At 40.2% G+C, this 20,198-nt stretch overlaps 1 protein-coding gene across 1 annotated transcript in view; it reads left to right on the top strand.

Annotated features, from left to right (window-relative positions):
* Positions 1-17,658, top strand: part of LOC131439667 (hepatocyte growth factor-like protein) — a 179,712-nt gene extending 162,054 nt beyond the window's left edge. The window contains exons 3-6 of the mRNA XM_058610965.1: positions 14,678-15,090; positions 15,164-16,153; positions 16,215-16,650; positions 16,714-17,658. Coding sequence (XP_058466948.1) covers positions 14,678-15,090; positions 15,164-16,153; positions 16,215-16,650; positions 16,714-17,370 — 2,496 coding nt within the window. The 3' untranslated portion in view covers positions 17,371-17,658. The remainder of the gene's footprint in view (positions 1-14,677; positions 15,091-15,163; positions 16,154-16,214; positions 16,651-16,713) is intronic.
* The last annotated feature ends 2,540 nt before the right edge of the window (positions 17,659-20,198 follow it).

Below are 20,198 nucleotides of genomic sequence, written 5' to 3' on the forward strand. Positions count from 1 at the left end.
AGTTTGATCAAAATCGGTCCAGCCATCTCTGAGATCTCGACCTCTTAGTTGACAACACACATACAGACACACACACATACACACACACACACAGACATTTGCTCAGTTCGTCGAGCTGAATCGATTGGTATATGTCATGCGGCCCTCCGGGCCTCGGAAAAATTTTCGAAAGTTTGAGCGAATTCTATACCTATTTTTTATATATATAAAAAAAGGTAAAACGCTTTTAGCTTTTTAATGGATTGTTTTGCTTTGACACTTCTCATGAGTTTTTAGCTAATAAACTTGTTAATAAAACCAATTTCATTTTTGTTTTCTTTGTCCTGTCCTTCAGTAAAGATGGAGATAGAAAAATAGAAACAAATTTTCTGATTTTAATAACAAAATTTGTTGTCAATGAGAATTTCGTACTGGATTGAAATATTACTGGTTTGTGTCCAGAATATTCGCCAACTAAACACATTCTCTAAAAATAGTTTTTTTCAGCAAAGTAAATTCTCTATTTTAACTAATTTTATAGTTATTTTGGAAATTTTGTTGTTAAAATTAACTAATTCAAAAACAGTAATACGAATTAGGCGCAGAGCTAATTTCGGTCGTTCCGTGTACTTCTGGTTCCAGAGATATGATGGTTCAAGTGACGCAGTCGACATGGCGTCCGAATATGTAGCATAAACGCATGCTTTTGTGAACTACTCGAATCCATCTGAATAATTTGGTGCGTAATGAGCCCAAGAAAATATTCTAGTAAAAAAGGCAATAAATATTTTAATGAGACTGTTTCGAGGAAAGAGAAGGGTATTATCTTACCACTAGGTGGATTAAGAATAGCTATTTTAATTGATTATCAAACAAACTCACTTACGTTATAATGGTTCCAGAAATACTAGAAATGCAAACAGACACCAGACTGAAAATCATATTGAACTCCATGATGGCGAATCCGGTTTTCGCCTGCCAATACTCAATCAAATGCTCAATTTCCCATAAACTACTTTTGAGTTTTGTCCAGTTCCGATTGCCGGTTCTGGAACTACAAGGGTATCAGTGTATAACATCACAAACAATCATATGAGAGACGCCGTATAAAAGGACGAAATCTTCAGAACTGGGCTCAAACTACTCCAATTTGTTGGCGGTAGGGTAACAGAGGTATTTTGGCCCACTTTGTAAAAATATCCACCAAATGTTGTAATATCTTTGAAAAACCCTTCCGCAATAGGTAATGTAATGTGATTAGCTTCAACATGGGTTACTTAACATCGGTTAATTACATAAAGCTGGTTAGGTGGGCCAAAATATAAGAAGTGGTCAAAAGGCCTCTGTCACCCTACTAGTTGTTGGTTGTTTTCGAAGAATCTCAGAAAAAAGGAAAGCTTAGGAAAACGACATGATAAAACTACTCGGTGGTTTAAAAAAGGTTTCCATAGTATAGCCTAGCATAAAGAAAATGATAACAAATAGTACAAAAGAGAATGCAATATGGTCTAAATCGTCGCTTCAAGTAATTTGTATTACATATATTCCTATTTATTTCCAACACAAACCCCTTCCTATAAATCGATTGATGCAATTACACCTAGTCTAGACCTGTTTAGATAGTAGGTGCACTTGGTTCCCAGTTTATATGCGTGGGCTCAACGGAACGACTGCAGCCATACCTGAAAGCACAACTTTCATTCATATTCAGACAGATAACCTCTGCAGGTTAATAACGCGTGCTCAACATAACAGTTCATGAATGGAACCTCGTAAAAGCTTCATTCATTTCAGGACCGGTTGCGTGGGTCTATCGTGACATCTTGTGTCAACACTTGGTGGCTCTTTTTCATCTCCCCATCTCACCTAATGCTGTATCCCGTTTGTGAATGAAAAATGACGAAGCTGAACTGATCTGGCCAGACATCGGGTGCATGATGTTAGATCTTTGTCGCAGTACAATAGAACCCTCGTTTCGATCGTTCCCCGCATTGAAATGATAATATTTTCGATGGTGTTGAATAAAAATTAAGTCTCTTATGTTAAACCCTTTGCCGAGCAGCAGCCAACAATGACGATAGCCTCCGGTTCAGTACCAACACACGACACGATTAACCTCAGGTCCGATGATGCTTGAAATCAATTTCCACACCTGATCAACACGCGTTTTAGGAATGGGTTTTTATCACGCTTCATTACCATTTTGATCATTTTACCATGTTCGATGCATCGTTTGGTTTCAGACCTACCACTTTTAATGTATCCGTAGATGAATTTAATGGACGCTACTGGACGCTGCTGATATGCCAATATGGACGCAATGCTAGGATCGGATTACATCTTCCTCGTTGCACTTGAATCGACGACGGATCTTGCAACGAATCGAACATGCCGGCTGTCGAGCTGTCCAATAAGGCCAGTGTGTTTTACTTCGTACAGCATCTTCGCATCTTTGCATCAATGACATCCCCGCATTTGCCTAGCTAGGAGTTGGCTGTGGGTGGATAAAAATCCGTTATTTGTGCGCAGTGAGTCTCTGTTGTGTTGTGACCGGTTCCATCCGTATGTCGACACTGTCCGGTCAATAAAGTCGTCAGCTGAGGAAGTGATCAAACTGCAGTCAGTCGGTCTGTGAGCAGATCGAGTCGAATGAAGTGCTCAACGCTTTCTATGATCGTAGCGACGGTCATAATCCGATCGGATTACCGCTTTGTGGTTGCTGTTGCTACTTTAGAGTTTTGTAGGTTTGAAACGATCACTTCAGGAGGATTACCATATGATTTGTGCATAATTAAAACAAACCATTGCCTTACTTTGGTAAGTTCACTTTCGAAAGCTTCGGTGGCACAGAGCAATTCATAAACGCAAAAGTCAATTAGTGTCGGTTGTTTAATCCAATCATTGCTCGAAAAGTGAAGGTTTACATTATTGGAAGCAGATCGCCCACGGGCCAGCGACGTCGTGCTTCGAACAAGAAGTTATAAATATTGATGACAGTCACCTCGATCGCCGGAACGTTGGTCGTAGAATGGAATAACGGCCAGTAGAATGGAATAACAAGTTCTTGTCAAACCCCTGCCGGCTCGTATGGCCATTGCCGATGGTCAACAAATCTGTCAGCATCTCACCCAGTGGAATGTTGCAAGTCAAGTCGTTCGTTTTCCGAAGGTCATTTCATGTTTTCACTAAATATCGTCACTTCGTCGAATTGATACCGATCCCAAAGTTTTAACTACGGAAGAAAAAAAAAACTTACACGGCATGTAAATCAACAGGAAGTCGAAAACTTGATTTAAAACCATCATCGTGTAAAACTGCACCAATTTAGTTGTTTTTTATACAAATAAGACTGTTTTTTGAAATTAATTTTGCTTCAATACTATATTGAAAAATTCGAAACTGTGAAGTAGTTTTATATTCAATTTATTGCCCCAAATATGTGCATGAAATAAAATATGTGCATGAAGGGACTTAGGTAAAGTATTTTTATAATTAGGACTTGTTGGATTTGTGAACATTCATATTATATCACCGATATTCAATAACACACGCAAAAGCCAGCAAAACAACTAGAATGTTAGTTGTTTTTTTCTGAATTTGATTGGTTCTTCTTCTTCTCCTTCTTATTCTTCTTCTGGGTGGCGTCACCTCACTTGAGATGACACCGATTGATGGCACAGCAACGTAGGCTATATTACCAGTTAATTTTCGTTTATAGCCCAATGGACTTTCTTTTCACTGGACTACAAGTGAAAACCTCGCGGCGTTACAACGTCGACTCCACGTTCAAACGAAAATCTTTTCTTTCTCGCGAAATACTCAAATTTTAACCGCACTAACACAAAACAACGTGTTCAATCGTTGAGGGTTTCACCGGAAGTGAACGATTTCATTACTGATTGTTTATTTACGTTGCAATCAGATGATTTTGAAGTTCATATTCTGGTTTTATAAAGATGGTGACAGCGGCCGGGTAGAACTCAAGAGCTCATTCGTAACCGAATGTTCGAAGTGAGCACACGCGTTTTTTTAACAATCGACATCGGTAAGACGAAGGTGCCTATCACAGCAGAGGCTGTAGTATAGGCATTAAATAAAAGTGATAAAAAGTAGCATCCCCGCAAGTGAGTTCTGTCTGTGCACCGGTTTTGTATCGGTATCAACAGTAGACGCTATTGTGCTATCCTCGGGCAGCAGTTATTTCTATTGTTTGCTACCCGCATCGCAGCAGCCAAATCCTGAGTCAAGGTCACGCTGAAGCACAACGAAGGAGTGAAGGAGCAACTCACCTAACAGCTTACCGTGACATACTGTTAAGTATTTTCTCAAACTTTTTCTTTCAACTTTTACTATTCATATATTTTCTTTTCATTTTATTTCTTTCTTTCTCATTTCAAGTGCGGGAGACTTCTTTACTCCCGCACTTTAAATATGAATATTGATGACAGTGGGGGTGTCTCGGAGGAGGGCGAAGCTGAACGAATGAACGAAGAACATTTAGAGGCTGAGTTTGCTTCCGAGATGCCATCTACCCCTCCTATACCATCTCCCCCTCCGATACCATCTCCCTCTCCGATGCCATCTCCCTCTCCGATGCCTCCATCTCCCTCTAAGATATTGCCTGCCCGCCAAAAAGTTTACCAAGACGATGGCTCGGGGGGTCCGTGGGTGGTATACTTCCGGCCCAAATTAAAGTCTCTCAGAGTTTTAAATATTGCTCGGGACCTGGAGAAACATTACTCGGCAATAAAAACAATAGATAAGGTTTCGCCAAACAAGTTACGCGTTGTTGTGTCCGATCTGAAGCAAGCAAACGCGATTGCTACCAGCGAGTTGTTCACGAAGGAGTACCGCGTGTACGTCCCGTCTCATGTGGTGGAGATCGACGGTGTGGTCCGTGACGAAAGTCTGACAATCGAAGATCTGATGAAGGACGGGGTAGGCCGTTTCAAAAACCCCGACCTTCATCCAGTGAAAATTTTGGAGTGCAAGCAATTGCACTCCAAATCGATAGATGGTAAATTTTACCAATCGGACTCATTTCGCGTGACTTTTGCCGGATCTGCACTTCCAAATTATTTGGTAGTGAGTGGAGTTCGTCTACCTGTTCGGCTGTATGTACCGCGGGTAATGCATTGTACAAGCTGCAAACAGTTAGGTCATACGGCAACCTATTGTTGCAACAAACTGCGATGCGGCAAATGCGGAGAGGCCCATGAGGACGATCTCTGCAGAAGAGCAGTGGAAAAGTGTTGCTACTGCGGGGAGAATCCTCATGATCTTTCGGTGTGCCCTACGTACATACAGCGTGCGGAGAAATTGAAGCGATCCGTGAAAGAACGTTCCAAACGTTCTTATGCGGAAATCTTAAGAAGAACCACTCCATCGACCCCTGAGAACCCGTTTGCAATCTTGCCAGTTGAAGAGGATACCTCTGACGACCCAGGCGAAGGACCTTCCTACACACAGGTTGAAGGAAGCAGGAAAAGACAAAATCTGGCTTCTCCCAAGCTTCCTCGTAAAGGCCTCAGACTGTCCTCTTCGTCACAAAAGAACCAAACGGAAACAAAAAGTGCTGACTCAAAACCGAAGCAAACACCTCCTGGGTTCAAAAAACTTAGGGATGATAAGGAGTACCCAGCACTTCCTGGGGCATCAAAAAACCCGAATGACCCCAAAGCACAACCAGAAAATCCAACAAACGCTGGATTATTGAAATTTTCTGATATAGTGGACTGGATATTAACAGCCTTCAATATTACTGATCCTCTGAAAAGCTTCCTAACTGCTCTACTGCCAACAGTAAGGACATTTTTAAAACAGTTGACTGAACAATGGCCCCTCCTTGCAGCGATCGTATCTTTTGATGGATAATTTACCACTGAGAATCGAAGATATGATCATCGTGCTTCAGTGGAATTGCAGAAGTATCATCCCAAAACTTGATTCTTTCAAACACTTAATACATACTCATAATTGCGATGTATTCTCCTTGAGTGAAACTTGGCTTACTTCTAACATCAACCTCGACTTCCATAATTTTAACATAATCCGCCTGGACCGAGAAGACTCTTATGGAGGGGTACTTTTAGGGATTAAAAAGTGCTATTCATTTTATCGTATTAACCTCCCCTCGACACCGGGAATTGAAGTTGTTGCTTGCCAAATTAATATTAAAGGCAAAGATCTATGTATAGCTTCTATCTACATTCCTCCCAGAGTCTCGATAGGGCATCGTCGGCTTGCAGACATCATAGAACTTCTTCCTTCACCGCGGCTGGTTTTAGGGGACTTTAACTCGCATGGTACAGGATGGGGCTGCTTATATGATGATAATCGTTCTTCGTTAATCCAAGATCTGTGTGACAACTTCAATTTGACAATTCTAAACACGGGAGAAATGACACGGAACCCTAGACCGCCAGCACAACCAAGTGCGCTGGATTTATCCCTTTGCTCGACTTCGCTACAGTTAGATTGCAAGTGGAAGGTAATCTGTGATCCTCACGGTAGCGATCACTTGCCGATCATAGTTTCTATCACCAACCGTGGAAGACCATCGGAAACAATCAATGTTTCGTACGATTTCACACGAAACATTGATTGGAAACGTTACGCGAGCTCGATATCTGAGAAACTAGAAACATCACAGGAGCTTCCTCCGGAGGAAGAGTATACATTTTGGCTGGCTTGATTCTTGACACCGCAATTCAAGCTCAGACGAAACGAGTACCTAGCGCGCAAACTAGTATGCGTTCTCCCAACCCATGGTGGGACAAAGAGTGCTCAGAGCTGAAAACGAAAAAAGCTTCAGCCTTCATCTCGTTTAGAAAGAACGGAACTCCAGATAATTATCGGAAATACGCGGCGTTAGAATTTCAAATGAAAAGTCTTATTAAAGCTAAGAAACGCGGTTACTGGCGAAGGTTTGTTGACGGATTAACGAGAGAAACAGCAATGAGCACTCTTTGGAATACGGCCCGTCGCATGCGCAATCGAAATCACGCGAACGAAAGCGAGGAATATTCTAACCGCTGGATATTTGATTTCGCTAAGAAAGTATGTCCTGATTCTGTTCCGGAACAGAAGATATCCCGCGTCGCGACATTGAATACGACCGAAACACCGTTTTCGATGGTAGAGTTCTCGCTTGCGCTCTTGTCGTGTAACAATAGAGCCCCGGGGTTAGACAGAATTAAATTCAACTTGTTGAAAAATCTGCCCGACTCTGCCAAAAGGCGCTTGTTGAATTTATTCAACAAGTTCCTCGAGGGTAATATTGTCCCACACGAATGGAGAGAAGTGAGAGTTATTACTATTCAAAAACCTGGAAAACCAGCCTCCGATCACAATTCGTATCGGCCGATTGCTATGCTTTCCTGTATCCGGAAATTGTTGGAGAAAATGATTCTCTTCCGTCTAGACAATTGGGTCGAAACAAATGGATTGCTTTCAGGTACACAATTTGGGTTCCGCAGGGGCAAAGGAACGAACGATTGTCTAGCGTTGCTCTCAACAGAAATTCAAATGGCATTTGCTCGTAAAGAACAAATGGCATCAGTTTTCCTCGACATCAAGGGGGCATTCGATTCAGTTTCCATTAACGTTCTATCTGAGAAGTTGCATCAGCATGGTCTTTCACCAGTTTTGAACAACTTTTTATATAATCTATTGTCCGAGAAACACATGCATTTTGAGCATGGTGATTTGACGACAAAGCGATTCAGTTACATGGGTCTTCCTCAGGGCTCATGCTTAAGCCCCCTTTTATACAACTTTTACGTAAATAACATTGATGAATGTATCAACACATCTTGCACGCTAAGACAACTTGCCGACGACAGTGTTGTGTCCATTATAGGACCCAAAGCTGCCGATCTCCAAGGACCATTGCAAGATACCCTCGACAACTTGTCGACATGGGCTTTTCAAATGGGTATCGAGTTCTCTACGGAGAAAACTGAGCTGGTTGTATTTTCAAGGAAGCGAGAACCTGCGCAATTACAGCTTCAACTAGGGGGTGAAACCATAGCTCAGGTTTTCACATTTAAATATCTCGGGGTCTGGTTCGATTCCAAAGGTACCTGGGGATGTCACATTAGGTATTTGAAACGAAAATGCCTACAGAGAATCAATTTCCTTCGTACAATAACCGGAACTTGGTGGGGCTCTCACCCAGGAGATCTGATCAGGTTGTACAAAACGACGATATTGTCAGTAATGGAATATGGATGTTTCTGTTTCCGCTCCGCTACGAATATTCATTTCATTAAACTGGAAAGAATTCAGTATCGTTGTTTACGTATTGCCTTGGGTTGCATGCAATCAACCCATACGATGAGTCTTGAAGTGCTGGCGGGCGTCTTACCGTTGAAAAACAGGTTCTGGGATCTCTCATATCGACTGCTAATCCGATGCGACATTTTGAATCCGATGGTGATAGAAAACTTTGAAAAGCTCGTCGAGCTTAATTCACAAACCCGTTTTATGTCCTTGTATTTTGACTACATGGCTCAGAATATAAATCCTTCTTCGTTTGTTCCCAATCGTGTTCATTTTGTGGATACTTCTAATTCTACTGTGTTTTTCGACACATCCATGAAAGAGGAAATTCGTGGAATCCCGGATCCTGTACGCCCTCAAGAGATCCCAAAAATTTTTAATAATAAATTTAAAGAAGTCGACTGTAATAAAATGTTTTACACTGACGGATCATATCTAGACGGGTCCACTGGCTTCGGTATATTCAATGTAAATTTCACCGCTTCCTATAAACTCAGTGATCCAGCTTCAGTTTACGTCGCAGAACTAGCTGCAATTCAGTATACCCTTGAGATCATTGACACTCTGCCCACAGATCACTACTTCATTGTATCGGACAGTCTCAGTTCCATTGAGGCTCTCCGTTCAGTGAAGCCTGGAAAGCACTCACCGTATTTCCTGGGGAAAATACGGGAACAATTGAGTGCTTTATCTGCAAAATCATACCAGATTACCTTGGTTTGGGTCCCCTCACATTGTTCCATACGGGGCAATGAGAGGGCGGACTCGTTAGCCAAGGTGGGCGCACTAGAAGGTGATATCTATGAAAGACCAATCTGCTTCAATGAATTTTTCAGTTGCTGTCGTCAGAAAACTCTAGCCAGCTGGCAGAATACATGGAATAGTGGAACTCTGGGACGATGGTTACACTCAATAGTCCCACAGGTATCGACGAAAGCTTGGTTCCGGGGGTTAGACGTGAGCCGAGACTTTATTCGTGTAATGTCAAGGCTCATGTCTAATCATTATATGTTCAGCGCGCATCTCCGTCGTGTGGGGCTCGCTGAGAGTGGTGTCTGCGTTTGCGGTGAGGGTTATCATGACATCGAACATGTTGTTTGGACATGTGTCGAGTATTGTGATGCCAGGTCCCAACTCATAGGTTCCCTTCGGGCCCGAGGTATACCACCCTTCGTACCAGTCCGCGACGTCTTGGCAACTCGAAATCTTCCTTATATGACTCTCATCTATATCTTCTTGAAAACTATCAATGCTCAAATTTAGTGCTCTCCCTATCTCTTTCTCGTCTACAGCTCTACCGCACTCTTCTTTACGTTGCTGGAAGTATGGCCTGTGTAAACGATGCTTCGGAGCATGCACCTGCCTTGAACTGACTGAGTTGCTGGAAGCTACCCAAAAACGTCACATCAACGTCAGAACACACCAACGAAGCATCCCAATCCAGAATAATCTCTTCATTGCTACAAGCTGAAAAACATGAAGATTCATCGAACGCAAAATGTGTCTAAAAGATGTATGCCACAAACCAATGATGTATTCAAATTTCAATTCAATACTGTGTAGGTCCCACCCTCCCTATGTCCCCTTACTAACTGGGGAGTATGCCGCCCCGTAATACGGCATCCCTTTCTCTCCCCCTAACAACAAGACAATCGGCCACGTTAAGCTAAAGCAAATGAGCCTAATAAAAATTTTATTTGAAAAAAAAAAAAAAAAAACTCAAGAGCGACAACGAATCGTTACGTTACACATTTGCATAGAAAAATTTAACGCTATAAAAATAACTGCATGCAAGTAAAACTTGAACACAAATTTGAAGAAGAGAAAGTTAAATAACGAAATCATTTGGACTATTGATATAATTTCATCGAATACAATAAAGAACAACTCCCACTCAGCAACCCTCTTAGAATAAAATGTTCAACGGTGGTCTTTCGTTGGCCCAATTCGTTTTATCGTTGGTCCAATCCACGTCCAAAATAATAGTTCAACTGGAGGCCAACACGGGACCTTCGATTGCTGATTTTGAAACAGACCATTGTACCGAGCGCCATTTTTTCGTTCATCAAATCTGGCAGACAGAGGTCCATTGTTGAGCCATTTTCAATATGAGAAGTTGGAGGCTCGTTGGACTAGTTTCACTGGAGAATTTTGGAAGTTTTTATTTACTTTTTTTAATGAACACTACCTACCTGTAGAATACTTCTCCTTCATGTAGAATAACAACAAATTTTCCTTCTATATAAAGATAACACCCAATTTCTACACTACTCTGGTAGCAGTAAAAACAACAACAAATCGTTCCTGCAAACTGCACGATTATTTCGTGCAGTACGCCGTGACCAATAAAATATAATCGTTTGCTCAGTGGGTATTGATAAAATTCCATCTAATACAAGACAAACAAAAATTTTGACGAACAGATTGATTGATTGGTGTGTTCGATGTTCTTCGAATTTTCACACGAAAACCTATAGCTTTGCAAATAAAGATCGATCTAATGAGACTTCCGTCCAATTGCACATAAAAAGTATGGTACTAGAGGGGTAAAATGGGTTTAAAATTACAAACGTTGCCAAAAAGGGATAACTTCTTCTAAATTCGGCTCAAAACTGTTTCAATTTGTAGGTTATATTAGTTGCTGTCCATACGAACTGACTTCGACCAGAGACATCATATTATCAAGATATTCAGCTCTCACATTCCCCGAACAAAACATTTGCAACATCATTTTTTGCGAGAATGGCGCCCTCAGGTGAGTCCGCATCGAATCTAGTACATAGAAATAGGGTAGAGAAATGTCAAAATACCAGCACTGCGCACACATACAATTGAAATGATATGTTGAATGTGATGCCGTGCGATGGCGTTACTGAGCTGAAGATTGATTTCACTCCAAGCTGACAGGGTCTGCTTCGACTGTACCGGCTCCCAGCACAAATTTTCGGAAGTACCTTAGTTTTCGAGGCCTATCCGATTCAACGCCTGAGTAAAGGTACTATGGAAATTTTATTTTTGTTTCGATTACAGAGGTTTTAACCTTATGGTCATTCGCCATTTTTCTTCGGGTTAGAAAAACTTTTATTTACCCTATGTGCGGGGTTGGGAATCGAACCCAGGCCGGTTTCGGGAACGGCATCGAAGCATTTCACTCGATATAATCGTGAGATAGGTTACGTTAAGTTAAAGAAGCTAGGAAGCGTTGCATTCGATAATTTTCCTAACTTGAGAGTTACAAATCTTGAGTTATTTTGTGGAAATAATGAATGTTGGTTACATTCTCGCAGTAAACGAGTTACGACGCGTTACTTTTATGAAAGTTATAGGTGTTACGATGTGTTATATACGTCGCTCCTTTGTAAGTTATAGCCCGCATAGCGTTTTGGCTACCTGGGCAGCCATGGCCACCAGACGGCTACCAAAATTGATTCAGTGACGGTTGTCAAATCCAATTTGACAAAACAAAGTCGCCGGTATCTAAGTTAGCCGAGCGTTTTCATCTTCTCACCTTCGCTGAAAATGTCAAAGATTTCAATGTGGAAAAATCCTGGTGGATACGGTTGTATCGTTTGAGTTGTATATCTGGCAGCGGTGAGGCAGTCAGTCACCAGAATGTCTGCCAGCCCTATTTTTCCAGCTGGCAGCGTTTAGTCAGCCATCTGGCAGCCATGCGTATGCGGGAGGTGTTACGAAGCGTTACAAGCGTTACTTTTTTAAAGTTTTAGGCGTTAGGAAGCGTTACATGTGTACTTTATTGTAAGTTAAAGGTATTACAAAACGTTACATGCGTTACTTTTTAGTAAGCCATAAACGTTACGAAGCGCGACTTGCGTTACTTTTTAGTAAGTTATAAACGTTACAAAGCGCGACTTGTGTTATTTTTTTTTATTATAGGCGTTACAAAGCGCTACATGCGTTACTTTTCTTGTAAGTTATAGACGTTACAAAGCGTTACATACGTTACTTTTGTGTAAGTTTTAGGAATTACGCAGAGTTATATGGGTTACTTTTTTGTGAATTATAGACGTTACAAAGCGTTACATGCGTTACATTTAAGTAAGTTACAGACGTTACGAAGCATTACATGCGTTACTTTTTTGTATCTTATAGACGTTACGAAGCGTAACATGAGTTACTTTTTTGTAAGTTATAGACGTTGCGAAGCGTTACATGAGTTACTTTTTTATAAGTTATAGACGTTACAAAGCGTTACATACGTTACATTTTAGTAAGTTACAGACGTTACGAAGCATTACATGCGTTACTTTTTTGTATCTTATGGACGTTACAAAGCGTAACATGAGTTATTTTTTTGTAAGTTATAGGTGTTACGAAGCGTTACATGAGTTACTTTTTTATAGGTTATAGACGTTACAAAGCGTTACATACGTTACATTTTAGTAAGTTACAGACGTTACGAAGCATTACATGCGTTACTTTTTCGTATGTTATAGACGTTGCGAAGCGTTACATGAGTTACTTTTTGTAAGTTATAGGTGTTACGAAGCGTTACATAAGTTCTCCAGGAATCGGTGCGCTACTTTATGCAGTGAATTGTCGTCATTTAAAGTAGGAATGTAGATCATCTCAGAATATATGGCATCATCACAAGTTTTGTGGATTGTTGTGATTTATAAATATTTAGAAGGTTTTAGACATGTGATACAGAAATAACATGACAGTAAACGTAAAGAAATGTTATTATATTACGTTCTTTCGGGCACAGTCACAAATTTTATTTGAATACTCTATAATGACAGTTCCAGTGGAAAAGTTTAAAATGTTTGTTAAAAACGTCGGTAAAAGGAACACCGGGAATTAAGTACATAAGTAATCTTCAGTAACATTATTTTTTTATCGGAGGGTCCTTCCCAAAACGTAATCCTGCTCGTAGTACTTAACCCAATAACTTTTTTTTTTCTCCATGCTATCGGAAATATGATCAGCAATTTATGGTAAAATTTTCAATTATATGAAACAAAATGGATTACTTATTTGTATTTGTATGGTATTGCAGATATTTGAATGATTTGTTGGGAGTATCGTAAGCTCATTTAGTAGTTTTCCAGTGGTTAATAAGTTCTGGAAGTATTCATACTTCCTTTTTTAAGTTAGCGTTTTAGTTCATATTCACGTGTTCGTCAAATCCTAAAAGGTCCCTATTCTTATCACTATTTTTTGCAGCTATGTTTTGAATATTTCACATTTCGAAGATAAAACAAACTGGATTTAATTTGCTGATTGCAAGAGGTTTTCGAAAGACTTCTATTAATTGGAAAATTCTGATGCTCGAGTTTATCGGCTAACGAAATGCTTTGGAAAAAATACTGCTGTATTATCCCTCCGTATGATAAATCTCGGGTAATTTTTCAAAAGGGCGTATAAGCAAGTGACAGTTTCTCTTTGTTTACTTTCTCTTCTATTAATTACCAAGCGGTTTCCGCGTTTATCACTCAACTCTTTGCATGAAATGATACCAGAAACTTTCGACTTTCAAACAAAATAGTGATATCAAAGTAAATCTTTTTAATCACATCACAATAAACGAAAGAGAGAGTGATTAAAGAGAAACTGTCACTTGCTTATACGCCCTTTTGAAAAATTACCCGAGATTTCATACGTTCAAATGTTAACAACAATTTTTTATTGTTTAACTTATATTTCTGGAATTTCCCTACAGAAATGACTAATTTGAACCTTTTGCAATGGTTTGTCGAAAGATGAAAGTATTACCTATGGTTTTGAACATAAAATTCACACGAATATGTTGCTTACTTTTCTTTGGTCATTTGTGTGAACTTTGCAAGGTTATAATACAAATAAACCGTTGACACTTGAGAACAATTTTATTATACAAAGAAATTAGAAGTGTAAATTATCAACTAGTACTCCAGTTAAGCTGTTAGGTATTACACTTCTAAAGTAAACACGTATTAACATATAGGAAGTTTTGCGTATGATTTATCATACGCTAGGACATAATGGGTTAAAGAACTTTTTGATATTTTCTTCCATTCAAATTATTGTAATTAGTACCGTGTGTACGTCTGAAGGCGAACAAAGATTTACTCTCGTTTGTCCTGTCTCATTAATTTGTGTGTTAGAAAAAAGTGACGTTAATTCGTCGCACTTTAGTAAAGGTGAAGTAAAAAATGAAATCTTGCACAATTCACACAATCTATCGATTCATGGGAACGATTTCAGATATTCAGAAGTGTGCCGAAATATGTTAGTTTTATTCGTATTCACGTCATTCAGTTATGTCTCTGATATTACCCACCCACTTTTTATCTATTTGTCAATGATTATACTCGAAGGTTGTTGAACAGAATAATCATTTTACTCGATAATATTTCTAATTATAATAAGAAAAGCATCGTCAATACTAAATTCAGCACTTTTATTCATTTCACAGGCATACCACCTTCCCCGGTCGTCGGTGGCCGGAGTACAAACATTAGGAAATCTCATGTCGGTACCAGCGCTGCCTCCGCACCATCGAGGACCGATGAATGCAATGCAACCCCCATCATTCCTGGTACCACCCAGGCCGGACAATTTCTCCGATCTACCCGTGGATGATAGGGTAGACCGAAGCTATCAGAAGAAACGCAAAATCATCTACAAATACCCCGTACGACACGGCGGCGGCCCAAAACCTAGAATTCAAGTTAAGTACCCAACGTTACATCCCAAATACTACACGGCATACACGGAATGGACCCGATGCGATGTATATTGTAAACAGCGCCGTGAACGCTTTTGCATAGCCCGATCCAAATGTGGTCTTCATATTCACGTGGAGGAACGCAAGTGTCACCGAAGATTGTAAGTAGAGAGCCTGTCGTTAGTTCAATTACCGTTGTCAAATGTGCCATAATCCGATCAACATTTGTTACAGATGTTCTCCGCTGTCGATTCCCACAGCCTACAGCAGGTACGAACATATCCCCTTGAGCAAATATTCCGTGGTGGGAGAGGATTCGTATAAACCTAAGAAAAAGAAGCGTATTATCGTTGCCGATGACTACGAAGACGAAGATTACTACGATGACTACGACGACGATGATACGGAGTACGTAATCATAAAGAAAAAGTCCAAACGAAAATGGAAACGTCCAACCATAATCTACCAACGGCGGAAGGAAATCGGATCACTGGATAACCATCAGCCGCAGCAAGCAGAACGAGAGGAAGATTTCGATCGATTCTCCGAACAACGAGTTCAGCCGAAACATAAACCGGTCGACATCGTTCTCGAAGATTTCGACGATCGGAAAATCTTCAGCCCTAGTCCGCACTACGATCAACAGTTCAGCACAGCACAAAGTTTCCGCCGAAGGCCATATACGGCTGTAGTTAAGAGGAAACCTTCGAGGTTAACGGAGTACTTCGAAGATAACTACGATAATCTTTACCGAGACGGTACAGGGTTCACCAATAGAAGAGAAGAAATGTTCGACTCCGATGGTTTTCATCCAATCAGTGAACGTCTACAGGAAGCAGTCGATGACGAAGAGTCGACTAGTGGGAATCAAACATCATCCGAGGCGGAGTTCAATCGGTTGATGGAATCATTTCCATCCGTAGAAACAACTACGGAGGGAAAAGATTCTCACCATACGAAGCGAGATGTTAGCAACTTCCTGGATGACTACGGAGAAGATGATGATTCGGACTCATCGGAAGAGGATTTCAGCAACAGTACAGCAGAAGTCGGGACCGATGGTAAAAAGTATCCTGGCAAAAGTTTGTTGAAACTAGGCGTCGTCACGCAGAAGAAAGCACGAGAGAAAGCAGTGTTTGAAATGCCAAGAAAGGTCGACAATCCGTATTCCAAATGGAGCCGATGGTCCAAGTGTACGGCGAAATGTACCACGCGGCGATACAAGTAAGTTTCAGCTACATTTCGATTAGACTTAGTTGAACTCATCGGGTTTTTTTTTCTTCAGACGATGCAAAGTGCCGTCCGTTTGTGGCAACGACGTGATCCGGGAGGTTGCTTACTGCTATACGGAAGGAAGTTTCTGCGAGGAATGGATCGGTAATCAGTTGTATCAAAATCCAACAAAAAGTCCTCCAGCTACAACCGTAGCAACTACAACTACGAAACCGACTAAGCTTCCCAGAAATCAGCTCTTGATTCCACATCACCAATCAGCTCGTAGTCGAAGTGACGTTCAAGACAATTCCATTTCCCAGCAGTCCTTCGGCAGCCGGAGAGGACTCCTGCAACCCGAGTACATGCCCCAGGAGATGACGTGCGGCATTTCGATTACTCGGAATAAACCGAAAAAATACTTGTACAATATGCTACGAATTATCGGCGGAAAAGCATCCCGTCGGGGTCAGTGGCCTTGGCAAGTGGCAATTCTCAACCGATTTAAAGTAAGTCTGCTCACAACTTCTTAACAACGACCTGGGGTTTGAAACTGTATTTCATCATTTCAGGAAGCTTTCTGCGGTGGCACCCTCGTTGCTCCTCGATGGATTCTCACTGCGGCCCACTGTGTCAGGAAACGGCTCTATGTTCGACTGGGAGAACATAACCTGCAGCAATCGGACGGAACGGAGATGGAGTTCCGTGTCGATTCCAGTATTAAACATCCGCGGTACGATAAAAAGACAGTCGATAACGACGTCGCTTTGCTGCGATTGCCGCGAGACGTCGAGCGATCGAACTTCGTAGGCTACGCTTGTCTACCGGAACGGTACCAAACGCTTCCGACCGGGCATACCTGTACGATCATTGGATGGGGAAAGAAACGCCACAATGACGATGCTGGCACGGATGTTCTGCACGAGGCCGAGGTGCCGATTATCACCAACGACAAGTGCCGGGCGGTTTACCATGACTACACCATCACGAAGAACATGTTCTGTGCCGGCCACAAACGGGGCCGAATAGATACGTGCGCCGGTGACTCCGGTGGACCGTTACTCTGCCGGGACACCACAAAGGTGAACAGTCCGTGGACCATATTTGGCATCACCAGCTTCGGTGATGGTTGTGGTAAGAAAAATAAGTTCGGAATTTACACCAAACTGCCGAACTACGTGGACTGGGTGTGGTCAGTGATAAATTGCGACGGGAACTGTAGGACGTGAACTGGGGCGGCTACTGCCAACAGGATCCGATGATGCGCCACGAGTGAGTAAGTGTTCGTGTTCGAAGAGAGAGCGAGAGACAAAGCAGAAATGATTTCAGTCGATTTTGTGTATAAATAAGGATTAGGCTTTCGAAAACAAATCTTCCAATTTCGTATTTATTGCGCTAACAAATAAGTTCACGAATAAGGGGCACGAAGCTTGCTTTCTAACAGTAGGTATTTATTTTAAATGCTGTGTATAGTACTTTTACGGACAATATAGACCTTAGTAGAAATAAAAATTAAACTGATGGTGAAAATTAACAATCCGAAATAAATAGCCTAATCAATGTACAGTTATTCCACTCCAATCGAGCAAAAAGAAAAAAAAACGAAATTAAATTAATTCCCTCTTATAAAAAACGTTCAACGGTGGTCCTTTATTGGTCCAATACGTTGGATCATTGGTCCAATGAAAGTCCAATCAATCGTTCAACGGGAGGCCAACACGGGACCTTCGTTTGCCGATTTTGAAACAGACCGTTGAACCGAATGCCATTTTTTTCGTCCAACAAACCCGCACGGAGAACCCTTCGATCATAAAATTGCGATATCGCAGTTTTTGATTTTTGCGATAGTTGATTTAACTAATTTCTTTTTGATTCAACCAATATGGTTTTTGATTTGCATATATTCAAGTGGTTGAAAAATATGTTGTTTTGAATGCTGTCAAATGCCGGAGACAGTTGAAAGCAAAACAATAATCGCAATGCAAAATCAACAACATTTTCAGTTGAAATCTGTTCGCGTCGCTTCAAAATGTCAATGAAAACAACATCGATGGTTAAAGCGTTTGGTGAAATTGTGTTCATTCGATTTGAGAAACTTATGATAACAAGTGTTTATCTAACAGCGGTGTTGTGATAAAGTTAACCTTGTTTAGGATGAAAAAGATTTGGTGACAAATTAAAAAAAGGTTAATGAATGATCATCTCGTAATCTTTCAGGTATGCGCAAAAATTTTATGCTTCAAATTCAATCATTGATTTACTTCCAGCAGACTCTTTTACTTCCAGCTGTTTGATACCGATGATGATGTTCTTGCATTAGCAATAAAACGCTTTTTGACATGAATTTCATTTATAAAAGTAACAGGAGAGAAGGGTTTCAAACGCACAGAACGCGCTGCGAATGAATGGCACGTTTAATTTGCCATCGCAAAATTCCAATTCCCAGCGTTGATGCACCCAAGCTCATATAAATTGACTAAAATTATCAGTGCATAACTTTAGTTCGACCATACTCATTTTAGATAAATTTAATAATTTCGCTAATTTATTCGCCCCCCGGGCACTTTTGCTGATTAAAAACGTTTTTCTACATCAATCATTTCCGATCGAATCAGAAGTATTTTTTAGAATTTAGATCTTTACTGATCTCGACTTGACATGATCATGATCATACAAAAATCAAAATCACTTAGAGATCAGATCAGTTCTGATTTCGTAATGATAATTTATTCCTTGGTTAACATCACTTGAAATCAGCAGTGATCGGTGGTTTTCCCAGCCCTAATGATATTACATGTCAATATAAAATACTGTTTATATTTTAACAACGATATTTATTTCATGAATCTCAACATACCGAACTTATTTTAAATAGATCATGACGTGTATCAGTAAGTATATTTTGATTATTTTCGCAAATCAATAACATTGTTCGAATTGTTTCAACTATTTGCAATGTCTAAAACAAATAAAACCGATTTATTTTTCAACTAACAGAATTTTGTTTCAATAACAACTCCAGTTAATTCAACTTAAATATTTGTTGAAATTGAAAGGTATGTGTCCTCACTAATTGACAGCATTTTTTTTTCAAACAGTTAAATTAATTGTTTCAACCATCGTTTCTGCTAATCGAGAAACAAAAATGACAGTTTAGTTAAAACAACAATCGATTAGTTGTACCAAATTTTAACCAATCGAATTCAGAAAATCAACTAATATTCTGGTTGAAATGGGATCGCGGGTGGTTTCGTGCGGCAGACAGAGGTCCATTGTTGAGCCATTTTTACTGCAGAATTTCAAAATTTTTTTCCACTTATTAGTTTAAACTAACAATACATACCTGCACAATACCTCTACTTCACGTAGAATAACAACAAATTTTCTTTCTATGTAAAGGTAACACTTAATTTTCACACTATTTTTGCAAGAGAAAAAACAACAACAAACCGTTCCAGCAAATGGAACGAATATTTCGTGTAATATGTCGTTCAACAAGCGCTCATAGACCAACAAAATTGAACGGCCTGCTGAGAGGGTTGATTTAGCAAATTTGGCTTGAGTAATAAAAGAATTTAATGCTTTGGTATCCGATTAGTTTGTGACACTCCTAAAATTCCGTTGAGTTACAACGCACATTGACTTCTGAAGATTCATATGATTCAGTTCGTTATGATTTTCTGTATTTATTGAGAATCGCTATTCGATAAGATGGTATTGTGACAGAAGAAAGTGTAAATATTCTTCAGAGACCGTACTGGAACTTGCCAACCTTCTCCACTGAACCTGTTCTATCATTTAAACTATTCTGAGTTGCGATAAAACACATCTCAGAATTCAATTCGATTCAACAAAGTAGATTAGTAGAACCTTGTTTTGGAGCCAACCTGTGCACCCGTATTTCGCAAGCAATCATCCACACTCAATAGTTGGTAGATTCTCGTTTCTATCGTTTGTCCATTAAAGATGTATAATACAATAAAATCTGTATTTTCTTCTGTTAGATTTCATTTTCGTTTGATATGGAACAGTTATACGAGTTACTAGTACAAGGTTT

Source organism: Malaya genurostris, chromosome 3 (assembly GCF_030247185.1).
Source record: "Malaya genurostris strain Urasoe2022 chromosome 3, Malgen_1.1, whole genome shotgun sequence".
In the NCBI taxonomy this organism is placed as follows: domain Eukaryota; kingdom Metazoa; phylum Arthropoda; class Insecta; order Diptera; family Culicidae; genus Malaya; species Malaya genurostris.